The following is a 25,974-nucleotide window of genomic DNA, read 5'->3' on the forward strand; positions in this document are numbered from 1 at the left end:
GCTGACATCCACTGACAGTAGCTGCCCGCCCCTACACCATCAGGGAATTAGCATGAAAACACTGGGCGTCCCCCGGCCCTCCACCCCACGTTCCCAGCCACACTGTTGTGTGCGAGCGCCCAATCGCTCTAACATTGCGGCTGCACATGTACATTCATGACTATGCGCAGTCGCTAAAAATCGCTCCCCTGAACGGGGACTGATTAAACTAGAATAGGGCCCTAGATACGGAGAAACAGGGTATCCGTTGGATAGAGGATTTAATAGTTGTAATTACTAGCTAACATTTTAAAGGTTTATATGACAGATCTTCTCAGTATTGATATGTATTCTCTGTTAATTATTACACCACCCAATTGGTTTATGTACAGTACATACATATACAGTACTTAGCTTTGTATTCCTTTGCAATCACAATCGTACAATATCACTGACCAACAGGCAGCGATGATAGCCAATCTGTCGGGGGATCAGGGATATTTATCATGTGAAAAAAGTCCTGATCCATGATCCCCACCAGGATTGGTTAATCAGAGTTTTTAAACATGTTTAATATCACTGACCCCCCATTGAGAATGCCAGGTGATCTGGGAAATGTCCCAATACACTGCTGTATATGGACACTATTCCCTGCTAAAATCTAGTGTCCCCGTGTGTTGCCCCTGCTATAATGAGCTATCTGCTATACCCCAGTGTCTACCTGTGTATTAGTTTGCATACTCCTAGTGATTGTACCAGTTTGACTTATAATAATCCTGCTAAACTCAAAGTTCTACAGTTAACGAATGACTTGCCTTACACTGCCCTGTGTAGTTCAATAAAGCATGAGATTCACTTATCTCTGTGGTGCTTGCATTTGATACATTCACACAGGAAATTCCCAGTGAACTACGATATAATTTCTGTAAATGTATATTGAAGCAACAGAGATCCATTAGAAACTAGAAATAAAACCTACAACAGCAGTTAACTCCCCTGACTTCATATTACACCATTCTAGAAGAAACATAATTGATTAATGTTTTCTTTTGGTTATTCATTTTAAACACACATTGATCTATTATTACAAATTACTATTTGCAGATATACAGAACATTGAATAAAATCAAAGAAAGTTACTAAGAGGAACAAATACAACCATACATTTTCATATAATGAACGTTTATTAGAAAGTATTATATTAAAATATAAGACAAATCTGGTTTATATCCAAGATAAATGTGTGCAGTGTTTTGGGCAAATCCAATCTGAATACCAGATAAAAGGGATTGTACAGCAGGTTGCTAAACCTGTATTTCCTATAACAAAGTGTCCACAGTATCTTGAGCGTAGCGGCTGGAATTCAATAACTTAAAATACTTTAATTAATGAACTAATGTAGATCAGAGGTCCTCATGAACATCCATAGAATCTTGTACTGTACTGGCTGTAATGTTATTTTCTTCATCATCTGAAAATATAAAATACAGTAACATAATGGAATATTAATAACCGCTTTCCTTCATCTCATTTGTTTTCAAGAGGTTGTTTATTATCTTTACAATCATAGAATAGTTAGGTTTAGTTCATCTAAATAAGAAAAGTATGTTGCTACAATAGATTAAAGAATGGAATTAACCCTGCACAATTAAGATTGGAAAGGGGGGGGGGGGGGAGAGAAAAAGAAAGAAATTCAAATAATTCAAAAAAATAAAAATAAATAACACTGTTTTTGGAATAATTCGGATAATGGATATCCGGATACCGGATAATAAACCTGTATTAGAAGCACGGTTAACATTCAAAAATATTAGCAAACAAAGATTAAGGCAATGTATGGTTTAAGAAAAGATGGTGGCAAATAGCATGCAGCACTGTGGGCGGTATTCAATGAGCCTGATTCGCCATGTTTTTATGCCGAATTTGTGCTGTTTGGCGAATTTTTGACAAAAACGGTGAATCACCCTATTCAATGAGCAGATGGCGAATACATTTCAAGGTTTTTTTCGCCATGATTCACCGAGTAGCAATCGCTATCTTTTTATGGTGAAGTGGAATGTGAACTTTTAAAATAAAGTGTTTTGTTTTTTACATTTGGTGTCAAAAAATCAGGAATTTTATTCTGAGGAGGGGCATGCTATTTTTATTCATGTGCTGTAAGCACATGAATATATATTTAATTAACCCCTTCCCGACATTGCCTTTTTTGTTAATTTTTTTTTTTTCCTCCTTGCATTCAAATAAGCGTAACTTTTTTAATTTTCCGGCTATATAGACACATGAGGGCTTTTTTTTTGCGGGACAAGTTGTACTTTGTAATGGTACCATTTACTATACCGTATAATATTCTGGGGAATCAGGAAATAATTCAATGTGGGGTAAAAAAAAAAAACGCCATTCCACAATTTTGCGCTGGTTACGCTTTTTTTGGAGTTCATAGTTCGTTTAAAATGATGGGTTATCTTTATTCTATGGGTCGTTACGATTCTGGTGATACCAAACTTACATAGTTTTCGTTATGTTTTACCACTAAAAAAAAAAATAGCAACTTTTACGGTTTTTCTAATTTGCGTCGCCATGTTCTGCGGCTTATAACTTTTTTATTTTTCCACCTACGGACCTGGGTGAGGGCTCATTTTTTGCGGGCTGAAGTGTACTTTTTAATTAATACCATTATGGGATATGGGCGACTTTCTGATCTCTTTTAGTTATTTTTTTTTGGGTAGGCGATGCGACCAAAAAACGTAGTTTTGGCGTTTGGAATTATTTTCCGTTTACGCCTTTAACCGTGCGGGATAACTAATGTTATATTTTAATAGATCGGACTTTTAGGAACGCGGCGATACCAAATATGTTTATTTTTTTATTTTTTATTTTTTTTTATTTGTGAAATGGGGAAAGGGGGGTGATTTGAACTTTTAATATTTTTTTTTTTTTTTTTTTTAAACTTTTTTTTTTTTTTTTTTTTTTACTTTTACTACAAGGCCCCCTAGTGTACTTGACCACTAGGGGGCGCGATCGCCTGTACTAGGTTCAGCCATAGAGCTCTATGGCTGAACATAGTGATTTTCAGCACTTCCTATTACATCCTGCCTCAGGCAGGATGTAATAGGAATGCTGACACGGCCAGCACAGGGGTCTACATTAGACCCCTGGCTACCATGGCAACCGATCGGCACCCTCCGATCTCGCCGCGGGGGGCCGCGATCGGCGCCGGAGGGGGGCGCCCCCCCTCCGATCAGCTATTTAAGCACTGCGGGCGCTTTGCCCGCGGTGCTTAAAGGGTTAAACGGCCACGATCGGCGAACTCGCCGCTCGTGGCCGTGAGAGCAGGTGCCTGGCTGTAATATACAGCCATTACCTGCTCTCTTTCAAGCCAGCTCACTCCGTGAGCTGGCTTGATTCCCCCGCAACCGACACATGACGTATATATACGTCATGTGTCGGGAAGGGGTTAAAAAAAAATATATATATATTTTTTTACACAGCAGCCAGCAGGGGGCGCCGGAGCCGAGCCGCTCATTAGATATTCATATATTCACTGCACCCGATCGTTATCGGGTGTAGTGAATATACCCGGTCCCCTGCTGGCACCCCCGGGGGGCAGCCTGTGCTGCCTGGCACCCGGGGAGCCCACCTCCCCCCCACATACGCTCTGGGGCAGGCAGAGAGACTTCCATCTCCCTGCCTGCCGCCGTCCTCAGGCTCCCAGCGGCATCGCCACAGGAGCACAAATTCGCCAGTCAGGGGCAGTGAGCCCCTGACTCGTTGAATACCGGAGCCGTCGAGGCTCCGGAACGTGGCGGGCAGTGGCGAATGTGCAGCGAATCCTAAACAGGATTCGCTGCACGTCGCTGGTATTCACATTGAATACCGCTATGTATGTATGTATGTATGTATGTATGTATGTATGTATGTATGTATGTATGTGGTTGGACAAAATGACATATGACTACCTAACTGTCACACACCCAGTGTGTCCTATTATTTACACCCTCCCCAAGATACATAAATGCGCCTCTCACCCTCCTGGTAGACCTATCATATCAGCACGCAATTCATTACTACAACCCCTGGCTATATTTGTGGACTCATTTCTTCAACCCATAGTACAGTCAGCTGATAGCTACCTCCGAGATACCACCGACCTCCTGGCAAAATTACATGCAATACCTGGCGACCTTGAGAATGTTATACTGGCCACCATGGACGTGGGGTCATTATACACCGTAATTCCTCATGAAGAAGGCCTGGGAGCACTCCGACGGGCATTAAATATATATCAACATCCAACACGGCCACCGACTGAATTTCTACTGGACCTTAGTGAAAAAGTACTAAAGTACAACCATTTCATGTATGGTGAGACCTACTACGTCCAAGGCTCTGGGACCGCCATGGGTTCCAACCTGGCACCCTCATATGCCAACATTTATATGAGTGAATATGAAGGCACCTACATATACCCTATCTACGGTGAACACCTGCGTTTTTATAAACGTTTCATTGATGACATTTTCATTATTTGGCATGGCACCACAGAAAGCTTCACTAACATGGTGGACACGCTTAATAACCTTGATCACCCTGTTAAATTCACTCATGAGGCCAGCAGATCCTCGGTCAACTTTCTTGATATCTCCATCAGCATAAACGAAGGACATATTAATACCACACTTTTCCGAAAACCTACGGATAGAAACACTCTTCTTCTTGCCTCTAGCCAACACCCCCCAGCCTTAAAAAACAACTTACCTATCTCCCAATTTTTGCGCGTCATGCGTAACAACTCAGAAGAGACACTCATGGAGGAACAACTCGATGAGATGGCTGATCGATTCCGTGAGAGGGGCTATGCTACCAACACCATCAACGGCTGTCTCAAGAAGGCACGGAAGAAATTTGCTAGTAATCAGAAAAAGACTGATGATAAGACTGGGAGGATGGTATACACTACCACCTTTGATAATATGTCTACTAAAATCAACAAGTCCATACGTCAACATTGGCCCATCATTAACTCGGATCCTCAGCTACACCTGACCAAAACTGCACCACCCATGATGGCCTACAGAAGAGCACCTAACCTAAAACAACTCCTAAGGAGACCCACCAAACAACCCGACCGCACACCAAACACCACCTGGCTCATGGAAAGAAAACCTGGATGCTTCAAATGCAGTGGTTGTGCAACGTGTAGAAGTATGATCACCGGACCCACTTTCCCACATCCCCACACTGGACGACAACTGAAAATAAAATTTAAACTCCATTGCAATATGGATCATCTGATCTACATATTGATGTGCCCCTGCGGACTTTACTATGTGGGCATGACCACTAAACGATTTAGAGAAAGAATGGCGAACCATAGACTTTCTATTCGCCAAGCCACCGAATCTGGGACAGCAGACCTTCCCGTACCGAGGCATTTCATTAAGATGAAGCATACCGTACCTGACCTCAGATGCAAGCTCATCGACTGGATACCACCACCAGCCAGAGGAGGAGACCGAGCCCTACTACTACGTAAAGCTGAAAGCAGATGGATCTACACTTTGGACACAATAGCACCCAGAGGGATGAATGAGAACAATCCACTCTCTATATTTCTGCAATGACACCATCTACGTAGCATCGGAGTGATTAGACACTCCTTTCTCCCCTTTATATGATTCAGTACTCCGGAAGTCCTATCTTTTTGGTTTTTTCATGTTTTTTTTCAGAATCATTTTCTCCCCTTTTTTTCCCATTTTTTCTCTTTTTTTTTCTTTTTTTCTTGATTACACAGATTGTCACGACCATATCACAGTACTTGGCCTCCCCTTAGATGTAGATACACTCATACACACTATAGGCACGGTTGTTCCATACAACCCTATATATAACCCCTTAATTTACAAGAGTGGACCATGGTGCCCCACCCCCATTCTTATAGTCATTACCTTGCTATGTGGATTTTATTTTCCCATTTATGCACTTACTTTGCTATGCCCATACATGTGCATCTAAATTTCTATCACAATAGGGCCAACCCCCAGTATATCATCACACATAGATAATAGATGGCGCATGCCTGATATGATAGCCCCACTATCTGGAGATGGACATGGAGCCCCTCCCCATATAATATGATTGATCTATCGATGCATAATTTGTCCTGGACTGCGCATACGTCACAGTGACACATCGCCATGTTTAACTTTGAACTCTTTTTCTTTCACAGATATGTGTCTGCATAGATTTAGTTTTGTTTCCCCGTATAATATCTGTAACACTGGTCTCATACTCTGCTTTTGACCTTATACATCTTATGATCCCCCTTATGCCTGTTGTTTGGGTCCTGCTTGCAGTGCTGTGCAACATTAGGTTCTCCGCCGTCCATTTGACAGCTCCAACCATAATATTGATGCATGTGACCCGCACCAGCCAATCAGCGGCTGAGGCGGAGCGTCACTGGCGATCTATGCCTTTAGTTTATTCTCAGCGTCAGCCCCATTTGTAAATCTGAGCCACCAGCCAGGTGAGCGGACCGGCTTGGCACCTTAGCAGAGCACTGACCACCAACTGATCGCAGTTATCAGCGATCAGCGCCGCATACATCGCGGCCGCGCACTTCCGGTTTACCCGGAAGTGACGTTTTGCGTTCCAGCAGCTGGAGCGCAATTAGGTGGTGGGAGGTTACACTCCCCATATAAGCAGGACCCGGAACAACGCTCACTTGTCCCTGTTTTCGCATCTACTGCTGCTGCTGATATTCTGACTGTACCTTGCTGCCTTGAGAATGGTCCTAAGGGACCGAAACGTCGGTAAGCCTGTACTTTATTAAAACTATCGGGACTTTGAACCTTATCAACACTTTGCTTAAGTCTGGTGAGTGCTGTTTTTCCCAATTTGGGAAGTTCTCTGTATGCATATAGCTTGGTCCTTTTGAACTCAGCTACATAGACGGCACCCCAGCGGTTACCTCCTTGAGGGTGAGAGTGCAGGTCTTCTTGTGTATATGTGTATATATATATATATATATATATATATATATATATATATATATATATATATATATATATATATATATATATATATATATATATATATATATATATATATATATATATATATATATATATATATAAAATCCTGGTGTGATCCGGCACTCCCCTCTGTTGTGATAATTGCCCAGGTGCCTCCAAAAGTATAGGTAGAGGAGGAATAATAAGCAGCACTCAAAGGGTCTTGTCTCACGTAATAACTTGTATTTAAATAGTATCAATCAAGTTTACATCAATATCATGGACTGGTGCCCCGACGTTTCAATGCCGCCACTGGCATTTTCTTCAAGGGCCCATGATCTGTCACATATACAGTACAATACAGATTGTTTAAATGCAAAGAAATTTATACATACCTGTCCGCGTGCTGGGCGGGAGCCAGAGCCAGCGTGGTGGACTCGCGCACGTTTCCGTGTGTCCGTCCGTCCCGCGCTGATGACGTCACCCGGCATTCAGCTCCGTTTCCCTGGAGACGCATCTCTGCATGAAAGCGTCTCTCCGGGTACTAGGAGACTATTGCCGGCTCGCGTCTTACCGGCTCCCTGCCCAGCACAGAGCTGAACACATTTAAATAAGACAAAAAGCACTTACATACTTGCTACAAAAATATTATAAACCAGAAAATATATATATATATATATATATATATATATATACACTTAACATCGGCACTCACCTTTCCTAGTTTTGGGGTGCCCTATGGCTTGTGACCACATTGTTTAAACAGACATTGGATGGGCTCTGCACACACTAAATTAACTGATAATAAATAGTGGAGATTTGGTTCATGAATTGATCAATGCATTTAAGCCTGCAGCCCCCGTCAAGGGACCCCACTGTTCTGCAGGTCCTACCACTATCGCTGAAAATGGCTGCAATACACATAGCTATCACATCAATGTTTGATACCAGGCATGCTGTCAGGTCTGAAGCTCACAGCAGACTTTGCTTTTATAGGTGAGCAGCTACCAACACACCTGTCACTAATCATCTAGGGAAATGGCTAACATAAGCTATGGAATCTTAGTTAAAAACAGGGTGCATGAGAGAATGTGACCACAATAAGACTAATTAAAAAATTAATCTAATAAACAATATATACACTTAACATCGGCACTCACCTTTCCTAGTTTTGGGGTGCCCTATGGCTTGTGACCACATTGTTTAAACAGACATTGGATGGGCTCTGCACACACTAAATTAACTGATAATAAATAGTGGAGATTTGGTTCATGAATTGATCAATGCATTTAAGCCTGCAGCCCCCGTCAAGGGACCCCACTGTTCTGCAGGTCCTACCACTATCGCTGAAAATGGCTGCAATACACATAGCTATCACATCAATGTTTGATACCAGGCATGCTGTCAGGTCTGAAGCTCACAGCAGACTTTGCTTTTATAGGTGAGCAGCTACCAACACACCTGTCACTAATCATCTAGGGAAATGGCTAACATAAGCTATGGAATCTTAGTTAAAAACAGGGTGCATGAGAGAATGTGACCACAATAAGACTAATTAAAAAATTAATCTAATAAACAATATATACACTTAACATCGGCACTCACCTTTCCTAGTTTTGGGGTGCCCTATGGCTTGTGACCACATTGTTTAAACAGACATTGGATGGGCTCTGCACACACTAAATTAACTGATAATAAATAGTGGAGATTTGGTTCATGAATTGATCAATGCATTTAAGCCTGCAGCCCCCGTCAAGGGACCCCACTGTTCTGCAGGTCCTACCACTATCGCTGAAAATGGCTGCAATACACATAGCTATCACATCAATGTTTGATACCAGGCATGCTGTCAGGTCTGAAGCTCACAGCAGACTTTGCTTTTATAGGTGAGCAGCTACCAACACACCTGTCACTAATCATCTAGGGAAATGGCTAACATAAGCTATGGAATCTTAGTTAAAAACAGGGTGCATGAGAGAATGTGACCACAATAAGACTAATTAAAAAATTAATCTAATAAACAATATATACACTTAACATCGGCACTCACCTTTCCTAGTTTTGGGGTGCCCTATGGCTTGTGACCACATTGTTTAAACAGACATTGGATGGGCTCTGCACACACTAAATTAACTGATAATAAATAGTGGAGATTTGGTGGTCACAAGCCATAGGGCACCCCAAAACTAGGAAAGGTGAGTGCCGATGTTAAGTGTATATATTGTTTATTAGATTAATTTTTTAATTAGTCTTATTGTGGTCACATTCTCTCATGCACCCTGTTTTTAACTAAGATTCCATAGCTTATGTTAGCCATTTCCCTAGATGATTAGTGACAGGTGTGTTGGTAGCTGCTCACCTATAAAAGCAAAGTCTGCTGTGAGCTTCAGACCTGACAGCATGCCTGGTATCAAACATTGATGTGATAGCTATGTGTATTGCAGCCATTTTCAGCGATAGTGGTAGGACCTGCAGAACAGTGGGGTCCCTTGACGGGGGCTGCAGGCTTAAATGCATTGATCAATTCATGAACCAAATCTCCACTATTTATTATCAGTTAATTTAGTGTGTGCAGAGCCCATCCAATGTCTGTTTAAACAATGTGGTCACAAGCCATAGGGCACCCCAAAACTAGGAAAGGTGAGTGCCGATGTTAAGTGTATATATTGTTTATTAGATTAATTTTTTAATTAGTCTTATTGTGGTCACATTCTCTCATGCACCCTGTTTTTAACTAAGATTCCATAGCTTATGTTAGCCATTTCCCTAGATGATTAGTGACAGGTGTGTTGGTAGCTGCTCACCTATAAAAGCAAAGTCTGCTGTGAGCTTCAGACCTGACAGCATGCCTGGTATCAAACATTGATGTGATAGCTATGTGTATTGCAGCCATTTTCAGCGATAGTGGTAGGACCTGCAGAACAGTGGGGTCCCTTGACGGGGGCTGCAGGCTTAAATGCATTGATCAATTCATGAACCAAATCTCCACTATTTATTATCAGTTAATTTAGTGTGTGCAGAGCCCATCCAATGTCTGTTTAAACAATGTGGTCACAAGCCATAGGGCACCCCAAAACTAGGAAAGGTGAGTGCCGATGTTAAGTGTATATATTGTTTATTAGATTAATTTTTTAATTAGTCTTATTGTGGTCACATTCTCTCATGCACCCTGTTTTTAACTAAGATTCCATAGCTTATGTTAGCCATTTCCCTAGATGATTAGTGACAGGTGTGTTGGTAGCTGCTCACCTATAAAAGCAAAGTCTGCTGTGAGCTTCAGACCTGACAGCATGCCTGGTATCAAACATTGATGTGATAGCTATGTGTATTGCAGCCATTTTCAGCGATAGTGGTAGGACCTGCAGAACAGTGGGGTCCCTTGACGGGGGCTGCAGGCTTAAATGCATTGATCAATTCATGAACCAAATCTCCACTATTTATTATCAGTTAATTTAGTGTGTGCAGAGCCCATCCAATGTCTGTTTAAACAATGTGGTCACAAGCCATAGGGCACCCCAAAACTAGGAAAGGTGAGTGCCGATGTTAAGTGTATATATTGTTTATTAGATTAATTTTTTAATTAGTCTTATTGTGGTCACATTCTCTCATGCACCCTGTTTTTAACTAAGATTCCATAGCTTATGTTAGCCATTTCCCTAGATGATTAGTGACAGGTGTGTTGGTAGCTGCTCACCTATAAAAGCAAAGTCTGCTGTGAGCTTCAGACCTGACAGCATGCCTGGTATCAAACATTGATGTGATAGCTATGTGTATTGCAGCCATTTTCAGCGATAGTGGTAGGACCTGCAGAACAGTGGGGTCCCTTGACGGGGGCTGCAGGCTTAAATGCATTGATCAATTCATGAACCAAATCTCCACTATTTATTATCAGTTAATTTAGTGTGTGCAGAGCCCATCCAATGTCTGTTTAAACAATGTGGTCACAAGCCATAGGGCACCCCAAAACTAGGAAAGGTGAGTGCCGATGTTAAGTGTATATATTGTTTATTAGATTAATTTTTTAATTAGTCTTATTGTGGTCACATTCTCTCATGCACCCTGTTTTTAACTAAGATTCCATAGCTTATGTTAGCCATTTCCCTAGATGATTAGTGACAGGTGTGTTGGTAGCTGCTCACCTATAAAAGCAAAGTCTGCTGTGAGCTTCAGACCTGACAGCATGCCTGGTATCAAACATTGATGTGATAGCTATGTGTATTGCAGCCATTTTCAGCGATAGTGGTAGGACCTGCAGAACAGTGGGGTCCCTTGACGGGGGCTGCAGGCTTAAATGCATTGATCAATTCATGAACCAAATCTCCACTATTTATTATCAGTTAATTTAGTGTGTGCAGAGCCCATCCAATGTCTGTTTAAACAATGTGGTCACAAGCCATAGGGCACCCCAAAACTAGGAAAGGTGAGTGCCGATGTTAAGTGTATATATTGTTTATTAGATTAATTTTTTAATTAGTCTTATTGTGGTCACATTCTCTCATGCACCCTGTTTTTAACTAAGATTCCATAGCTTATGTTAGCCATTTCCCTAGATGATTAGTGACAGGTGTGTTGGTAGCTGCTCACCTATAAAAGCAAAGTCTGCTGTGAGCTTCAGACCTGACAGCATGCCTGGTATCAAACATTGATGTGATAGCTATGTGTATTGCAGCCATTTTCAGCGATAGTGGTAGGACCTGCAGAACAGTGGGGTCCCTTGACGGGGGCTGCAGGCTTAAATGCATTGATCAATTCATGAACCAAATCTCCACTATTTATTATCAGTTAATTTAGTGTGTGCAGAGCCCATCCAATGTCTGTTTAAACAATGTGGTCACAAGCCATAGGGCACCCCAAAACTAGGAAAGGTGAGTGCCGATGTTAAGTGTATATATTGTTTATTAGATTAATTTTTTAATTAGTCTTATTGTGGTCACATTCTCTCATGCACCCTGTTTTTAACTAAGATTCCATAGCTTATGTTAGCCATTTCCCTAGATGATTAGTGACAGGTGTGTTGGTAGCTGCTCACCTATAAAAGCAAAGTCTGCTGTGAGCTTCAGACCTGACAGCATGCCTGGTATCAAACATTGATGTGATAGCTATGTGTATTGCAGCCATTTTCAGCGATAGTGGTAGGACCTGCAGAACAGTGGGGTCCCTTGACGGGGGCTGCAGGCTTAAATGCATTGATCAATTCATGAACCAAATCTCCACTATTTATTATCAGTTAATTTAGTGTGTGCAGAGCCCATCCAATGTCTGTATATATATATATATATATATATATATATATATATATATATATATATATATATATATATATATATATATATATATATATATATATATATATATATATATATATATAGTCTTTACATATTTAGCAATTATTTAGAAGTGCTAAAATGCATCAAAAGCTCAATCGGCACAGTATAGGTCTGATCCAGAATTTACAGAAGTATCGGTCCTTATACTGTATGTGTAGTTTTCAAAAGACTCAGGAACCTTTCTGAAAACTGTTAAAGAACTGTAACTCACAGGAACCAGACACTTCAGTGGATGTTATAGCATGCAGCACCTACTCATTAATGCAAATAAAATTTGTGTGGTTGGGGGAAAATAGAAGGAGTGCCTACATTCCTTCTGTCCTTTGGTCATTGTAAAAAGGATTTGACAATTACCACCATCATTATCTCAAGAACGAACAGAGACACAATTAAAAAGTTTCTGTAAATCAATGTTCACTCTTGTTACCAAATGGATTAGTAAATATTACCTGTTTTTAAAATCGCTACACATTTTCCATCCTGCCCTTCAAATCCTTCAGCACAAACACATTTATAGCTACCAGGTGTGTTCAGACAATCCTCATTTTCAGATGTACACACATTCTCCGAAATATCGCACTCATTAATGTCTGAAAAGGAAAAGTATATTTAAAATAAAGTACACAAAAAAAACTGCATAAGGTAATCATTGTAATATGTAAAATCAATACAGAAAAATACACAGTCAAATATAATAAAATGTTTTATTTTCTACTAACAGCAAAGTAATAAGTGTGTACTAACCCTATGAGATAGTGAAGGTACAACATATGTCTTTCCTTTCTAAAGCCAGATATAGAAATATTGAAAATGTTCCTGATACACAAGGTACTATTTTCTAGGGATCACAGGTAATCAACAGACATCTGGTACTAGGGGTCTGATTCACCTGCAAGTGGAATCGCCCCTCATTCAAATATGGGCTCTGGTGCAATCATGAAACCCAGGTTGGGGGGTGGGAAGGGGGGGGGGTGGAGCTTCTCTCATCCACGGACTGCACAATTGGTGGGTGCAAGACCCTTTTATTATCACTGCTCAACCGCACCCCATCACTCTGGAGACAAGTGAGGCTTTTGCTATGACAGGAGGTACCAGATGGCCAGTCCAGCTCTCGGTGGATGCACGGCTAAGCAAACACTCAAAAATAAAATGATGTTCAGCTTTCTTGAGTGGTAATTATTTGATTTAGCCAGTCCAGTTTTCTCAAACAAACCCAGTCTTACCGTAAATGCTTTAGTGGCTTCCTTACCATAAATGCTTTATTGGCTTCCCTTCCCTGACAAGCTTTTATAAAATAGGTTGTTACTGAGGTTGGTAAAAATACACATAGCAATGAAACTTACCTGTACACTTGTCATCTTGTAAGACATACCCAGCAGTGCAGTCTGTACATTTATCTGGACCATCACCAGAGCATCCGGAGCAGCTGTCATCACATTCTATCAATAAACAGATGAAGTTCACATCATTGTATATACTTCTTATTACACAAAGCTACCATTAAACATAATACAATAAAAACTATTCAGTATTACCAATAATATCTACATAATTGGTTTAATGGAGAGATGCCATTCTTATTACAGTCTTCCCACATCAGTGTGACCAGAACCTTACAATACAACACTGCTCAGTTGGAGGAGTCTATGACCCATATTCTGCTTCTAATATTAGAACCTATACAGATGTGTCCTCAGTAACAAAGGGCATGAGTAGCTGACTCCTATAAGTACAGAATACTAATTTCCAGAAATACTTTGTTCTGCTGAAAATCCTCAAAATGGCCAGATTATTGAAGTGATTGTGGAATCACCTACGGCCAATCTGTTAGTTGAAGCATCAACACAATAAAGTTAAGTTCAGCATAGAAAAGATAAGGGCATTAAGAAAATAAATGTATGAAATGCTCACTTTCACATGAAAAAGATCCTTCTGTATTTGAGCAATACTGGTCCTCTTTACATGGAGATTTTTCAGCTGCACATTCATCATGGTCTATATGGAAGACAAAATATTTGAAAAGTAGACGATTTCAAATAACAAAATGAAAGCTTATGTACAATGAAAGATTAGTATAAGGCAGTTATCACAAAGAGTTTATCCCTAGGTGACACGCATTCATGGAGCTTCTGACTTGTATGCAGCTTGCAGTCAAATCATAGACTAGGGTTCCAGAGTATAATGAACAGCCCCTGGCTACTTGCTTAGGTAAACACTGCATTCCCTAGAACATATTACATTATATATGTACAGTATTTTGTGCTTTCGTGATAATTGTGTAGTATTCTAATATCAGAACGATCCCGCCTAAATCCTTACAGCTGTATTGGTGAAGGTTAACTATTCTATCTGAAAGAAAATGGCACAAAGTCATACTAACCTACGCAGCTTCCATCCTCTTCCACCCATCCATCCTTACATGCTTTACAGTCCTTATTAGATGGTCCAGTGCATGTTTTGCAGGCTGTATGGCAAACTAGATATAAAAGTTATATTAGATTATATGTGTAATATATTAATATATATCTTAACACTAAAGCACTTTTTTTTTTTTTTTTATACACAAAAAAAGTAGAAGCCTTTCATAACCAGGGCAAAGCAGTATACCATAGAAATATAACAGAGCATGTGTTTTCACTTCAGAATTGTGGATGTACTGTAAGCCCAATGCCTTGCTGGCAAGTGAACTGGTCACATTTATGAGAACAATGCATAGAACCCAGTGTACTAGGTAGGAGTACACTATCTTTCCATGCTCATTCCACTATAAATACAGTAGGTTTACATATGAGTAAACAAACCATTCTCCCTCGTACAACAAGCATTAGGTTTAACTACTTCAAGTAAGTTCTAATTAATTAATCTATGGAGATGTACTTATCTAAGGAGATATACACATGGACAATTAAAAATGCAGATTATTTTTCCTGAACCTTGTTTAGAGACACATTTTTGTAAAAGAAAAACTATTGTCCTGTCACATAACAGAGCTTCTCCTGTTAAAATGTACTTTCTATATTGCAGAGAAACGACCTAACACACTTACGGGCATATTCAATTTGTCCCGTTTTTATTGGGCTGACCAAAAAAAAAAAAAAAAACGGGATGTTTTCGATCTGCAGGAAAGTTTTCGGATGTTATGTCCTTTTGAAAATTCAGTTAAAATTTTTGTGTATCAAACGAAAACTGAATAAAAACTGGACAAAATTTTAGCCGGGATTTAATAGATGCTTTTTAAACATGCACCTGAAACAAAAGTTATCTTGTTCGCTCTAAGCATAAGTAATCACTATTCAAAATTACATTGCATTTACAATGCGCTCCCAATGAGCCAACTAGTGTACTTGCTTTTCATTGTGTTGTAATAGTTAGCATTACTTCCTCAAGGCACTGTGGTCATGGGTTTGATTCCCACCATGGTCTCAACTGTGTGGAGTTTGCATATTCTCCCTGTGCTTGTGTGGGTTTCCTCTGAGTACTCCGGTTTCCTCCCATACTCCAAAAATATGCCAGTATATTGGTGGCTTCCAACAAAATGAACCCTAGAATTAACGTGTGTATGTGTTATATGTGTTAGGGAACATAGATTGTAAGCGCCACTGGGGCAGGGACTGATGTAAATGTTCAACTTGTCTCTGTAAAGCGCTGTGGACTATGTGTGCGCTATATAAATAAGAATGTTAATAATAATTTATAATAACATTTAAAAAAAATAAATTAAAAAAAAGTCAAAATAATGCACCACAGCACAATGCAAGTTAAACTTACATAAAAATGCAAATATATTTATATAATGATTTATTTTTACAACTGTGTACATTGCTAACTAAGTTAAACACAACATTTTAGTCAACATTGGGTATGTATTTTATTTCAGAAACTAGAATAACTCAGATTGCCATATGTTGTTTACATTAAGGACCTGATTTAGGTCCATGCGCTCCCATGTGAATTCGCACAGGAGCGCAATGTTTCCTAACATTTCTGAGCATGTGCGCGAGGGGCCACAAAACAGCCATTCGCAGACATGCAGGCAAATTCACCCTGCAAAGGGGGGGCGGGGTCTGTATGAGCGGCGGGAGAGCTAAAAAATAAATAAAAAAAGAAAGACAAGAACTTTGCACCGCTGTGTGTCAATCAGTATAACCTCCTTAGTATAAATCTTTAGCTACAGTATAACTGAAATGCAACATTATTATATTGTATGTTCAGATAGTGTGAATAAAAAATTACCAGTACAAACCGCATGGGTGTCATTTTTTTCAGAACTGTAGTATCCATCCGCACATTCAAGACAAAATGGTCCGTTATATCCTGCATTGCAGCTGCAAGATCCATCTCCGCCTCTGGTGCCGTCACCACTACAAAAACCATTCCCGTGACATGGTCGTTCTGATCCACCTATACATGCTAGAATAAACAATGGGGCATATGTACTAAGCTTTGAAAGTAGATGTAAACTACAAGCTAAGTAGTTTCCATCAATTTTGAAACACATCCTGTAACGGCAGCTTGTAGCCGATTGGCTGGTACTTTATATACATTTTCTCTCTAATCTAGTACATGTCCCTCAAAGAGTTTAAAATCATTGTATAATAAATTAAAATGCCTTTTAGGGGCTACATACTGTAATAAATGCACTGCTTGCTGCAGGTTAATGAACTCTAAAAATTCAATAAAAAAAAGTATCAATTTACTAAAGACTGCAACAATTATGGATCCGATGTGCTTTGTAAGCCTATACCAACATATAATTTGAAATATGTGTAGTAGTATGCACTCTACAAAATTAGTATATAATTTAAGTAATAGGTACAGTATATCTAAATGCCAAACATTAAACAAAGGCAGGCAACAATTATAAAGAAATTATGATAATTCCATTTCTACTAAATACTTCATGGCAGCCCTCACATAATTGGTTTAGTCCCTTTCTCCGCTCTGATACAGGCAATTTCTCTTAGGATCCGCCCATCTCTCCTACATAACCTCATTCCTCCCCACACCGCTCAGTCTTTTGAATGTCTCTGCCCTGGATCCTAAGAGGAAAATTATGGGCTGCCATGAAGTATTTAGAAGAAATCGAATTATCGTAAGTCTAGTCCGTTTTTTTCTTCTTCTTTTTACTTCATGGCAGCCCTCATATAATGGGTTATATCAAAGTTGACACAGGGAGGGCAATATTAGACCTTAAGTTATGGCCTGGCTCAACACGCGGCCACCAAAGGAATTCTTTGACACATCCAGCGCATAATGCATGGTCAATGTATGAACCAAGAACCAAGTTGCTGCTGCACATATGTCTCTCACAGACACGGGGCCTTTTTAGCCCACGAAACAGACATTGCTCTGGCCGAGTATCACTCTTGGAGCTTAATCACTCTTGGAGCTTCACGTCCAACTTTTTTTTATAAGTAAAAGGTAATTGTTTCTTAAACCCATCTTGCAATGGTTTGTTTAGTAGGAGAACAGCCTTTCCTTACTCCTGCTGGGATAATAATCAAATTCTTTGCTTTTCTAAAAGAACAGACTCTGTCCAAATAGATAAATGTAGCCCGGACCACATCCAGTGTTTAGAGACTTTCTTCGGTCTTATTCCTAGGCTTAGAAAAAAAAAAAAAAAAGAATGGCAGAATAATATCCTGATTAATGTGGAATAATGATACTACTTTGGGCAAAAATGATGGATTTGTTCACAAGACAATCCTATCTGGAAAAATCTTTAAATATGGTTCTACTGCCCATAAGGCCTGCAGCTCTCCAATTCAACTAGCAGAAGTTATTGCAGTAAGAAACATTACTTTCCATGTAAGAAACTTTAGCTTATACCTTTCCATTGGCTCAAATGGTGGTAGCATGAGACCATTGAGTACTAAATTGAGATCCCATTGAGGGACAAATTACTTTATTTGAGGCCTAAGTCTTCTGATGGCCTGACAAAACAGTTTCCAGTCTAAAAGGACACTTAATGCAACTATACAGACTTTAAGGGTAGACACAGCTAACCCTTTTTCAAAACCTTCCAACAAAAACTCGAGGTATGCTAGCACTGAAGACATCATATTTGCCCTTAGACTAATTGATAAACGTTTTCCATACACTAATATATAACCAAAGAAACCTTTTTCCTTGCTTGCATAAGGAGGTCAAATCACTGAAGAAGACAAGCCTTTATTTCTCAGGATCTCCCGCTCAATTTCTACACTATTAAAGACAGATTGTGAGGATTCTGATACTGCAGTGGCCCTTGACATAAGAGACGTGGAACTATAGGTAGCCTTAGTGGTACCCCGATTGCAAATGCTCAATCATTGTTGGAAACCATGACCTTCTCGGCCAAAGAGGTAACATCGCAATGACTGGTCTTCCAAAATCTTGATCAGTACCTTGGGAATTCGAGAAAAAAGGAGGAAAAAACATAAGCCACCCTGAAACTCCACTTCTGGGAAAAAGCAGTTACACACGCGATTACTTCGTTATAACGGGAGAAGAAAAGTTTTCGCTTGTGACACCATCAATGGAGAACTTCTTAGAGCAAACTGACTCTCCTCCCCCACCAGGACAGGAATGGAATTCTTATCCAGTGGCTCAACTGTGTTCCTCACTTGGCATACTTGAGGGAATCCCACTGAAGTTCCATTATTCTCCATCTTGCCTGAGGGATGAATCCAATGGTCGAAACCATCATACCCATTAATTTTAGAGCCACCAGTTTAACATTCTCCTTGGTAAAAACCCTTGGAGACAACGTCAGACCAAAAGGGTAGGCAAGTGAATTGATAGTGCATTCCGTTCAGACAAAATCTTAGACATTTTCTGTCTGTTTCCTTTATAGGGATAAGAAAGTAGGCATCATGCAAGTCTATTGAGAATAGACTTCCATCCAAAACTTCTCTTCCTTATTCTCTTGTTCAAGCTTCTTAGGTCCAGAATGGTCTGGAACCCTCCTGAAGCTTTTGGCACAATGAATATACAAGAAAAAAAACCCTTCTTTTCCTCTGATTTTGGCAGTCTTGATTCCACAAAGTGGTCTATCCTTGTGTGCTGAGGAAATCTGAATGATATCCCCCTGAATTTATTTTCAAGACCCACTTGTCCTGAACATTTTTTTATCCATAGTTCCACAAACCTTTAGATTCTTTTTGCGACTTTCGTCCATGTCAAATACTGAAGACAGTCATTGTCTTTCACTTCCACTTTGATTAGATTGCAAAAGGAAGATCTGGAAGTATTAGGAAAAACCTTTCCTTGTAGGGGCGACTAGGTCTATATGACCGAGCCTGCTTGAACTGCTGCCTGAAGGAATTCACCATGTATCCACCACGACAATATTGTGGTAATCTCAATGATTTTCCTCCTGACATCCTATGGATTAAGGAATCTAATTTACTTCCATATAAAAACAATCCTTCATAAGGTAACATGGCCAGTCTCCCTTTAGAATGGGAGGTAACATGGCCAGTCTCTCCGGCTGCTGTTGATAAAGAGGAATCTCGCAAGAACTACCGACCTCTCATGAGAATTCCCCTGTACTTGACTCCTGGCAAAGCCACCGGGTGGGTGGGTGGGCGGGCCACTCAGACAGGCTACGGGCCGGCATACAGCCCCCAGGCCTGAGGTTCTGCTTTACAACTTTATGAACTGGGAAGGACCTACCCTTTTTGGACCTATCCTCAAAGAGAGAATACTGGTCCATTTTAGTTGGAGCCTTAGAATTCATAGATGTTTTTCAATAAAATCTCTACGATATCCATATTAAACATCCTGCTGTCCTCAACCACTTATCCTGACTCGGCACTAGATAGAACTGTAACTTCATCATCTGATACATAATAAGACAATTCCCCATAATCCAAGACTTTTCTAAGACCTTGACCGCTTATTACCCAGAAAAAAATCCTCTTTGAAACAAATAATTTTTTCATCAACTTCATAAGTTGTGCAAACGGAGACGATGTACCAGAAGCTGCACTAGAATCCTTAACACAGTCCGCACACATGGACTCTTCCACAGTTCCCGAAAACGCTTTATCACAAGCTGGACACATTTTAGAAATATTCTTCTTCTTACATGTCCTTTTCTTAGAGCCTGAAGATACACTAGGAGAAGAATAGAAACTCTCACTAAAAGAACTAACTATTGAATAAAAAAATAAATAAAACCAGTCCTCTGTGAGTACTTACCTCAGTGTTGTGAGCACTGGTATTTGGGGCAAAGAATCTCCATGTCTACACCATCCACAAGCTGCTTAGGCAGCATTGTGGCATTTTATGCAGGATGCCAGCACCCGACTTCCAGCGCAAGCGTGCATGTCAGGACGCTTAGACGCTGAAGTCAGAAGTGCTCACAGGAACATAATTTTGCCAAATGGAACACACAAGTGGCTCCAGCGCCTGGCGCCATCCATGCACGCTCGTCCAGCAGCGTGCCCACTCTCCCAGCATGCTGCGCTCACCGCTAGGCAAATTGAATGTGGCACCAGCCGGGAATCCACTGCTTTACAGCTTAGGAAGGCGCTCCAGGTGTCCAGCCACCAGCATAGGACACAAATAAGAGATACGGCATGCCTCCCCTCTCTCTCACCCAAAGGACAGTAGCACAACTGGCCCACTGTTAATAGAACAAAAATAAAATAACATACACCTTACTAGAAAGGAGACAGGGAAAAAAGACAGGGGTGTGGGGAGAAGCATGCTTATGTAGGAGAAGTGGGCAGATCCTAAGAGAAATTGCCTGTCTATCAAAGCAGAGAAAGGGACTTAACCAATTACTTGATGGCTACCATGAAGTAAGAAGAAAAAAATCTTAGTATTTTAGATTTATTTTGCATGCATTTCACAAAATGTTTAGTCCCTGTCATTTACTTAAGCAGTCAGGTCCATATGATCCAGGAGGGCAGCAAACTTCAATAGTTTCAATGCAAAACCATTTCAATAAATCAGGATACTTCTTCCTGTTAAATATGAAAACCAATATTTTAGCTTCTCAGAACTGGAACATCTCTAGCAGAAGCAATGGACTTCCTTATTTTACACTGCAGTTTTGGTACTTGTTTCCTAGCACGGCGCCATGCAATCTGGTTGCAAAAATCGGGTCAATCGCATTGCATGCAACCAAATTGCATGTGATGCGATTGACCTGACCGACCCGGTTTTTTACATTGGAACCAATGTTAAATGGTCCCTGAGACCCGATTTTACATTGGCCCCAATGTTAAATGCCCCCCAGACCCCATTTTTCATTGTATGCCCCCCATTGTTACCGCCACGATCATTGTGAACCCGATTGGTGGCGAGCGCAGCGAGCCCGCGCGGGGCGGCGGTACGCATCCTCCGACCTTTTCATACCCCCACTATCCACGTCGGTGTGGAGTTGATTATATACAGTGTGGCGAGGGGACGCGCTTCACTTCACAGGTTTTACGCATCCCCTTGCGGAGCTCGCTGCGCTCGCCACACTTTGGGCTCAGTGGCTCGCTGCGCTCGCCACACTATATAAAATCTACTCCACGCCGACGTGGATAGTGGGGGTATGAAAAGGTCTGCGGACGCTTACCGCTGCGCTCGCCACGCTTCAGGGTGGTGTTCATCGTGGGGTGGCGTTAACAATGGGGGGGGGGGGCATTTGACATACAAATTACCCATCAGGGTGGGTATACAATCAAAAATTGGGTATGGGGGGCCATTTAACATTGGTTCCTATGTAAAATCGGGTCCATCGCATTGGTCGCATTTTATGCCATACAATGGACCCGATTTACATAGGAATTTAACATAACATACAATGCTTACAATGTAAAATTGGGTCGGTCGCATTGCATGCCATTATAATGGCATGCGATGGACCTGATTTTACATTTCTCGGGAAACCTCAAAAAAAGCCCGAAATCTGGTCGGTCGGGTCCCATCGCATACCTTAAGTTAAGGTATGCGATGGGACCTGTTGAGCGCCGTGATAGGAAACAAGTTCCGCAGTTTTAAATAATTGCCTTTACTACTATATAAAATGTAGCATATGAGATATCCATAATGAGCTCCTACAAAGAGCTGTAGAAAATATCTAATAGTCTTAAACCAAACATACAACCAACTACAAATATGGAAGCGATCTTCAGAACTGTTAAATAATTAAGTCAACATCATCAATCAGGGTTGCCTACCTCGGAATGGCTGGGAGGCTCCCGAAAATCGCGTTCCCCTCCTGGCCCTCCAGAAAGGTGTGCAACCCTCCCGCATTCTGGGGGACCCCCGCATTTAAATACTGCAATCCGCATGTCTCTGAGGAGGGGGAGGGGCTAAAATGTCATAATTGCGTCATTTTAGCCCTGCCCCCTCTATGGAAGTCTGCGAATTGGGTTATTTGCCATCCTGGGGGCAGGGCTTGATGACGACATACGCAAGCCCCGCCCTTCAAAGTGCTGCTGAAAGTCTCCTCTCTGGGCTTCTCCCAGAGAGTAGAAAAGTAGGCAACCCTGATTTAAATGAATATATAAAAAATATATAACGTGAGGAAATCTATAACTATGCTAAGCAAAATCCATCTTTAAAATAATAATTTAATATATTATTGATAAATCCATACTATAAAACACAACACATTATGTAACAATTTTTTTTTTTTTTTTAAAGGCTTTCAAATACATACACTGAAGTACATGCAGAGCAAACATTGTTTCAAATAATCAAAGAGTAACTAATCCCACATTGAAACATTAATATGCATCAAAGCTAAATAATATGCATGAAGTAACTAGTTCAAAAGGCTGTTTCACTAGTTTGTCATGTTCTGAATTATTATATGGAGTGATTAATAAATAAATACTAAAATACCATATGGGTAGACAGGAGATATAATATACTGGGAAACCCTTTAATGCGAGGATTAAATAATTCTAATAATAATCTGTCACCAGAATTCCAGCAGTCAGAACACATATAGCAGAATCTTGATGGATCCAGATACGTAGTGAGTATGTAGTGGGTTAGGGTTAGGCAGTAGGAGGGGGAACATTTAGGGTTAGTGATACAGTGCTACAGAGATTGTTAGTGATAATAAACGCCTTTCATGTATATATTTCGACATGATTAGGATAAATCTAATTCTCTCATTTGCAACTGGATAGCTCAAAAACAACACTTTATGCCACTTAAGAGACCACAATTGTTTTCTCGTGTCCAGTGTAAATTGTTGGGCAATACTCAGTGGTTTGTCCCACAGGGCACCCAAAACTTATTGTGTATGCCCATGTGTCACAGAACTAAACCTGTGCAAACTATTTGAGCATGCTTCATTTAGGTACTGAAAAGTCAAACTTTTGAGCAGAGTTCTGCTCTCCACCTAAGGACCTTCCTAGCCAAACAAATTTGTACCCTCCTTTGACTGAAAATACATGTGTTTATTAACATGGTCTCTAAATATGAACCTAAAATATTTTGGTACTTATATGTTAGTTGGGCGCCAATTAGCATACGTACGGTTACTTAGGGAAATCGCATCGCATGGGCTATTTTAAGAGGCATGCGATGCGATTTTCCTATGTAATTTACTCACTGCTCTTTTAGCCCCAGGGGGGATCACATCGCAACTCCCGCAAAATCAAATGCAATGCGATTTTATAGGGTGTACAATGTCATGACATTAGGTATACAATAATAGCATTGTATGACATATGAGGTTTTAGGCACCCCCCCCCCACTATCCACGCCACCCCGAAGTGTGGCAAGTGTCCTCTGACCTTTTCATACCCCCACTATCCACGTCAGCGTGGAGTTGATTTTATATAGTGTGGCAAGCGCAGCGAGCCACCGAGCCCGAAGCATGGCGAGTGAAGTGTGCCCCTCGAGGGGACGCAGATTACTTTACATGTATTTCGCGTCCGCTCGCCATGCTTCGGGCTCGATGGCTCGCCACATTATATAAAGTCAACTCCACACCGACGTGGATAGTGGGGGTATGAAAAAGTCGGAGGACGCGTTCCGCCGCCGCTCGCCACACTTCGGGGTGGGGGGGAGGGGTGTCCAAAACATCATTGTATGTCATACAAAGCTATTATTGTATACATAATGTCATGGCATTGTACACCCCCAGGGCTAAGAGAGCAGTGAATAAATTACATAGGAAAATCGCATCGCATGGCCCTTAAAATGTCCCATGCGATGCGATTTCCCTACGCAGAATAGCCCACTAAGCAAATAGCTTAGTGGGCGCCCAACTAACATATAAGTACCAATATTTTATTTCTTTAGAATATAGTGAAGAGTCCTCTGCAAATTCACACAGCAGCGATCAGGTCTGAATTAGGCCCATTATTATAGCCGTCCATCATGCTAAGAAAAACAACTAACTAGTTACGTAGTGGTTGTCCTGTGTACAATGTTATGTAGATAATGTTTGGTGAAAATTGACTTATTGAGATATGGGTGGATGGAAGTACAGAAGTCTCTATTGTTCATGTGTGTGAGTGAGGATACATAAATATTGTCTAAGCTGGGTACACACTATATGTACCCAGCACCAGAGCACTGTTAGAGGCTATGCTGCATTGCATATACAGGGCCAATGGAGGATGCCACTGGAGACAAATAGGAGAGCGCATTGTCAGCGACATATCGGATGCACACTGGATGATATGACCATATAGTGGTCTAATCAATTGAAACAGACAACTTATCTACTGTTTCATCCACTGTATGGCTACAAATGTTTGCCATGTTTCTGCAATCATCAAAAACACATAGGTTCGTGAACTTTGGGCCTAAAAAACTGAAATGCTTTAAAAACTTACATTTTAAACCACCATTTCTCAATTTGTTCTTCATGTTCTTCTACCATAAGATTGCACTCAAAATTACTGCTATCACACAGATTTTCAATAATCTCCACCAGACGTATTTCACTGTAAGAAATGAATAAACAGGCATCAACATAAATACTAACATTAAGAAAAGAAAAAACATTAAATAAACTACAAATCACTTTGTAACAAAGTATGTAGCTGCTGATGATGCGTAATACATGCGCAATGCACAGAGAAAATGTGTAGAATAAATTTGTAAAGGTTTTTTGCATTGTACATAAAACGTGACTGGAAAACCAATATATAAATATACACAGTAATGAATCTTGGTTCTAGTTATGACGTGTTAAGAAAATCTCTCTCCAGGAAATTTTCTTAAGCAATGAATGTTTATTTAATAACTTAGCTAACTATACATTTACTATTAAAGCTAATTTCTTGGAATGCATTTTATTTTGTAATTTATTAAGATACTTCAGTACCTAGTTTCATATTTGGATAATGTTTTCTCTTCCCAAGCAGTATTTCCTCCTCCAAAATTTTTTCTTGATGTATCTTCTAAGCCCTGCAAAAGCAAAATAAATAAATAAATCAAACAATAAAAAAATAAGTACAAATAGTAAAAGAAGTAAAAAGGTGATTTACATGTGGGCATGGACCTTGGTCCTTATTCTGGTTCACTTGCAAGGGCAAATTCCTTCTCAAATGGACAAAACCATGTGCACTGCAGGGGGGCAGATATAACTTGTGCAGACAGAATTAGGTTTGGGTGAGTTATTTTGTTTCTGTGCAGGGAAAATACTGACTGCTTTATATTTAGTGCACTATAGATCTCACTCAGAAGTAAAATCCCACCTAAAT

The 25,974-nt window shown here is 40.4% G+C and overlaps 1 protein-coding gene across 2 annotated transcripts in view; it reads right to left on the reverse strand.

Annotated features, from left to right (window-relative positions):
• Window positions 1-1,144: 1,144 nt before the first annotated feature.
• CRELD2 (CRELD disulfide isomerase 2) overlaps window positions 1,145-25,974 on the reverse strand; it is a 28,846-nt gene continuing 4,016 nt past the window's right edge. Inside the window, exons 2-10 of one of the 2 annotated variants that reach the window (XM_083182903.1) lie at window positions 25,596-25,678; window positions 25,102-25,212; window positions 21,182-21,270; window positions 16,550-16,726; window positions 14,697-14,792; window positions 14,228-14,311; window positions 13,660-13,755; window positions 12,766-12,906; window positions 1,145-1,450 (exon numbers count right to left, since the gene is read on the reverse strand). In XM_083182903.1, the coding sequence (XP_083039029.1) occupies window positions 1,383-1,450; window positions 12,766-12,906; window positions 13,660-13,755; window positions 14,228-14,311; window positions 14,697-14,792; window positions 16,550-16,726; window positions 21,182-21,270; window positions 25,102-25,212; window positions 25,596-25,678 (945 nt within the window). In that variant the 3' untranslated portion in view covers window positions 1,145-1,382. The remainder of the gene's footprint in view (window positions 1,451-12,765; window positions 12,907-13,659; window positions 13,756-14,227; window positions 14,312-14,696; window positions 14,793-16,549; window positions 16,727-21,181; window positions 21,271-25,101; window positions 25,213-25,595; window positions 25,679-25,974) is intronic. The other variant, XM_083182904.1, reaches the window with a different exon arrangement.

This window comes from Crinia signifera, chromosome 4 (genome assembly GCF_055691185.1).
Source record: "Crinia signifera chromosome 4, ASM5569118v1, whole genome shotgun sequence".
Lineage (NCBI taxonomy): Eukaryota > Metazoa > Chordata > Amphibia > Anura > Myobatrachidae > Crinia > Crinia signifera.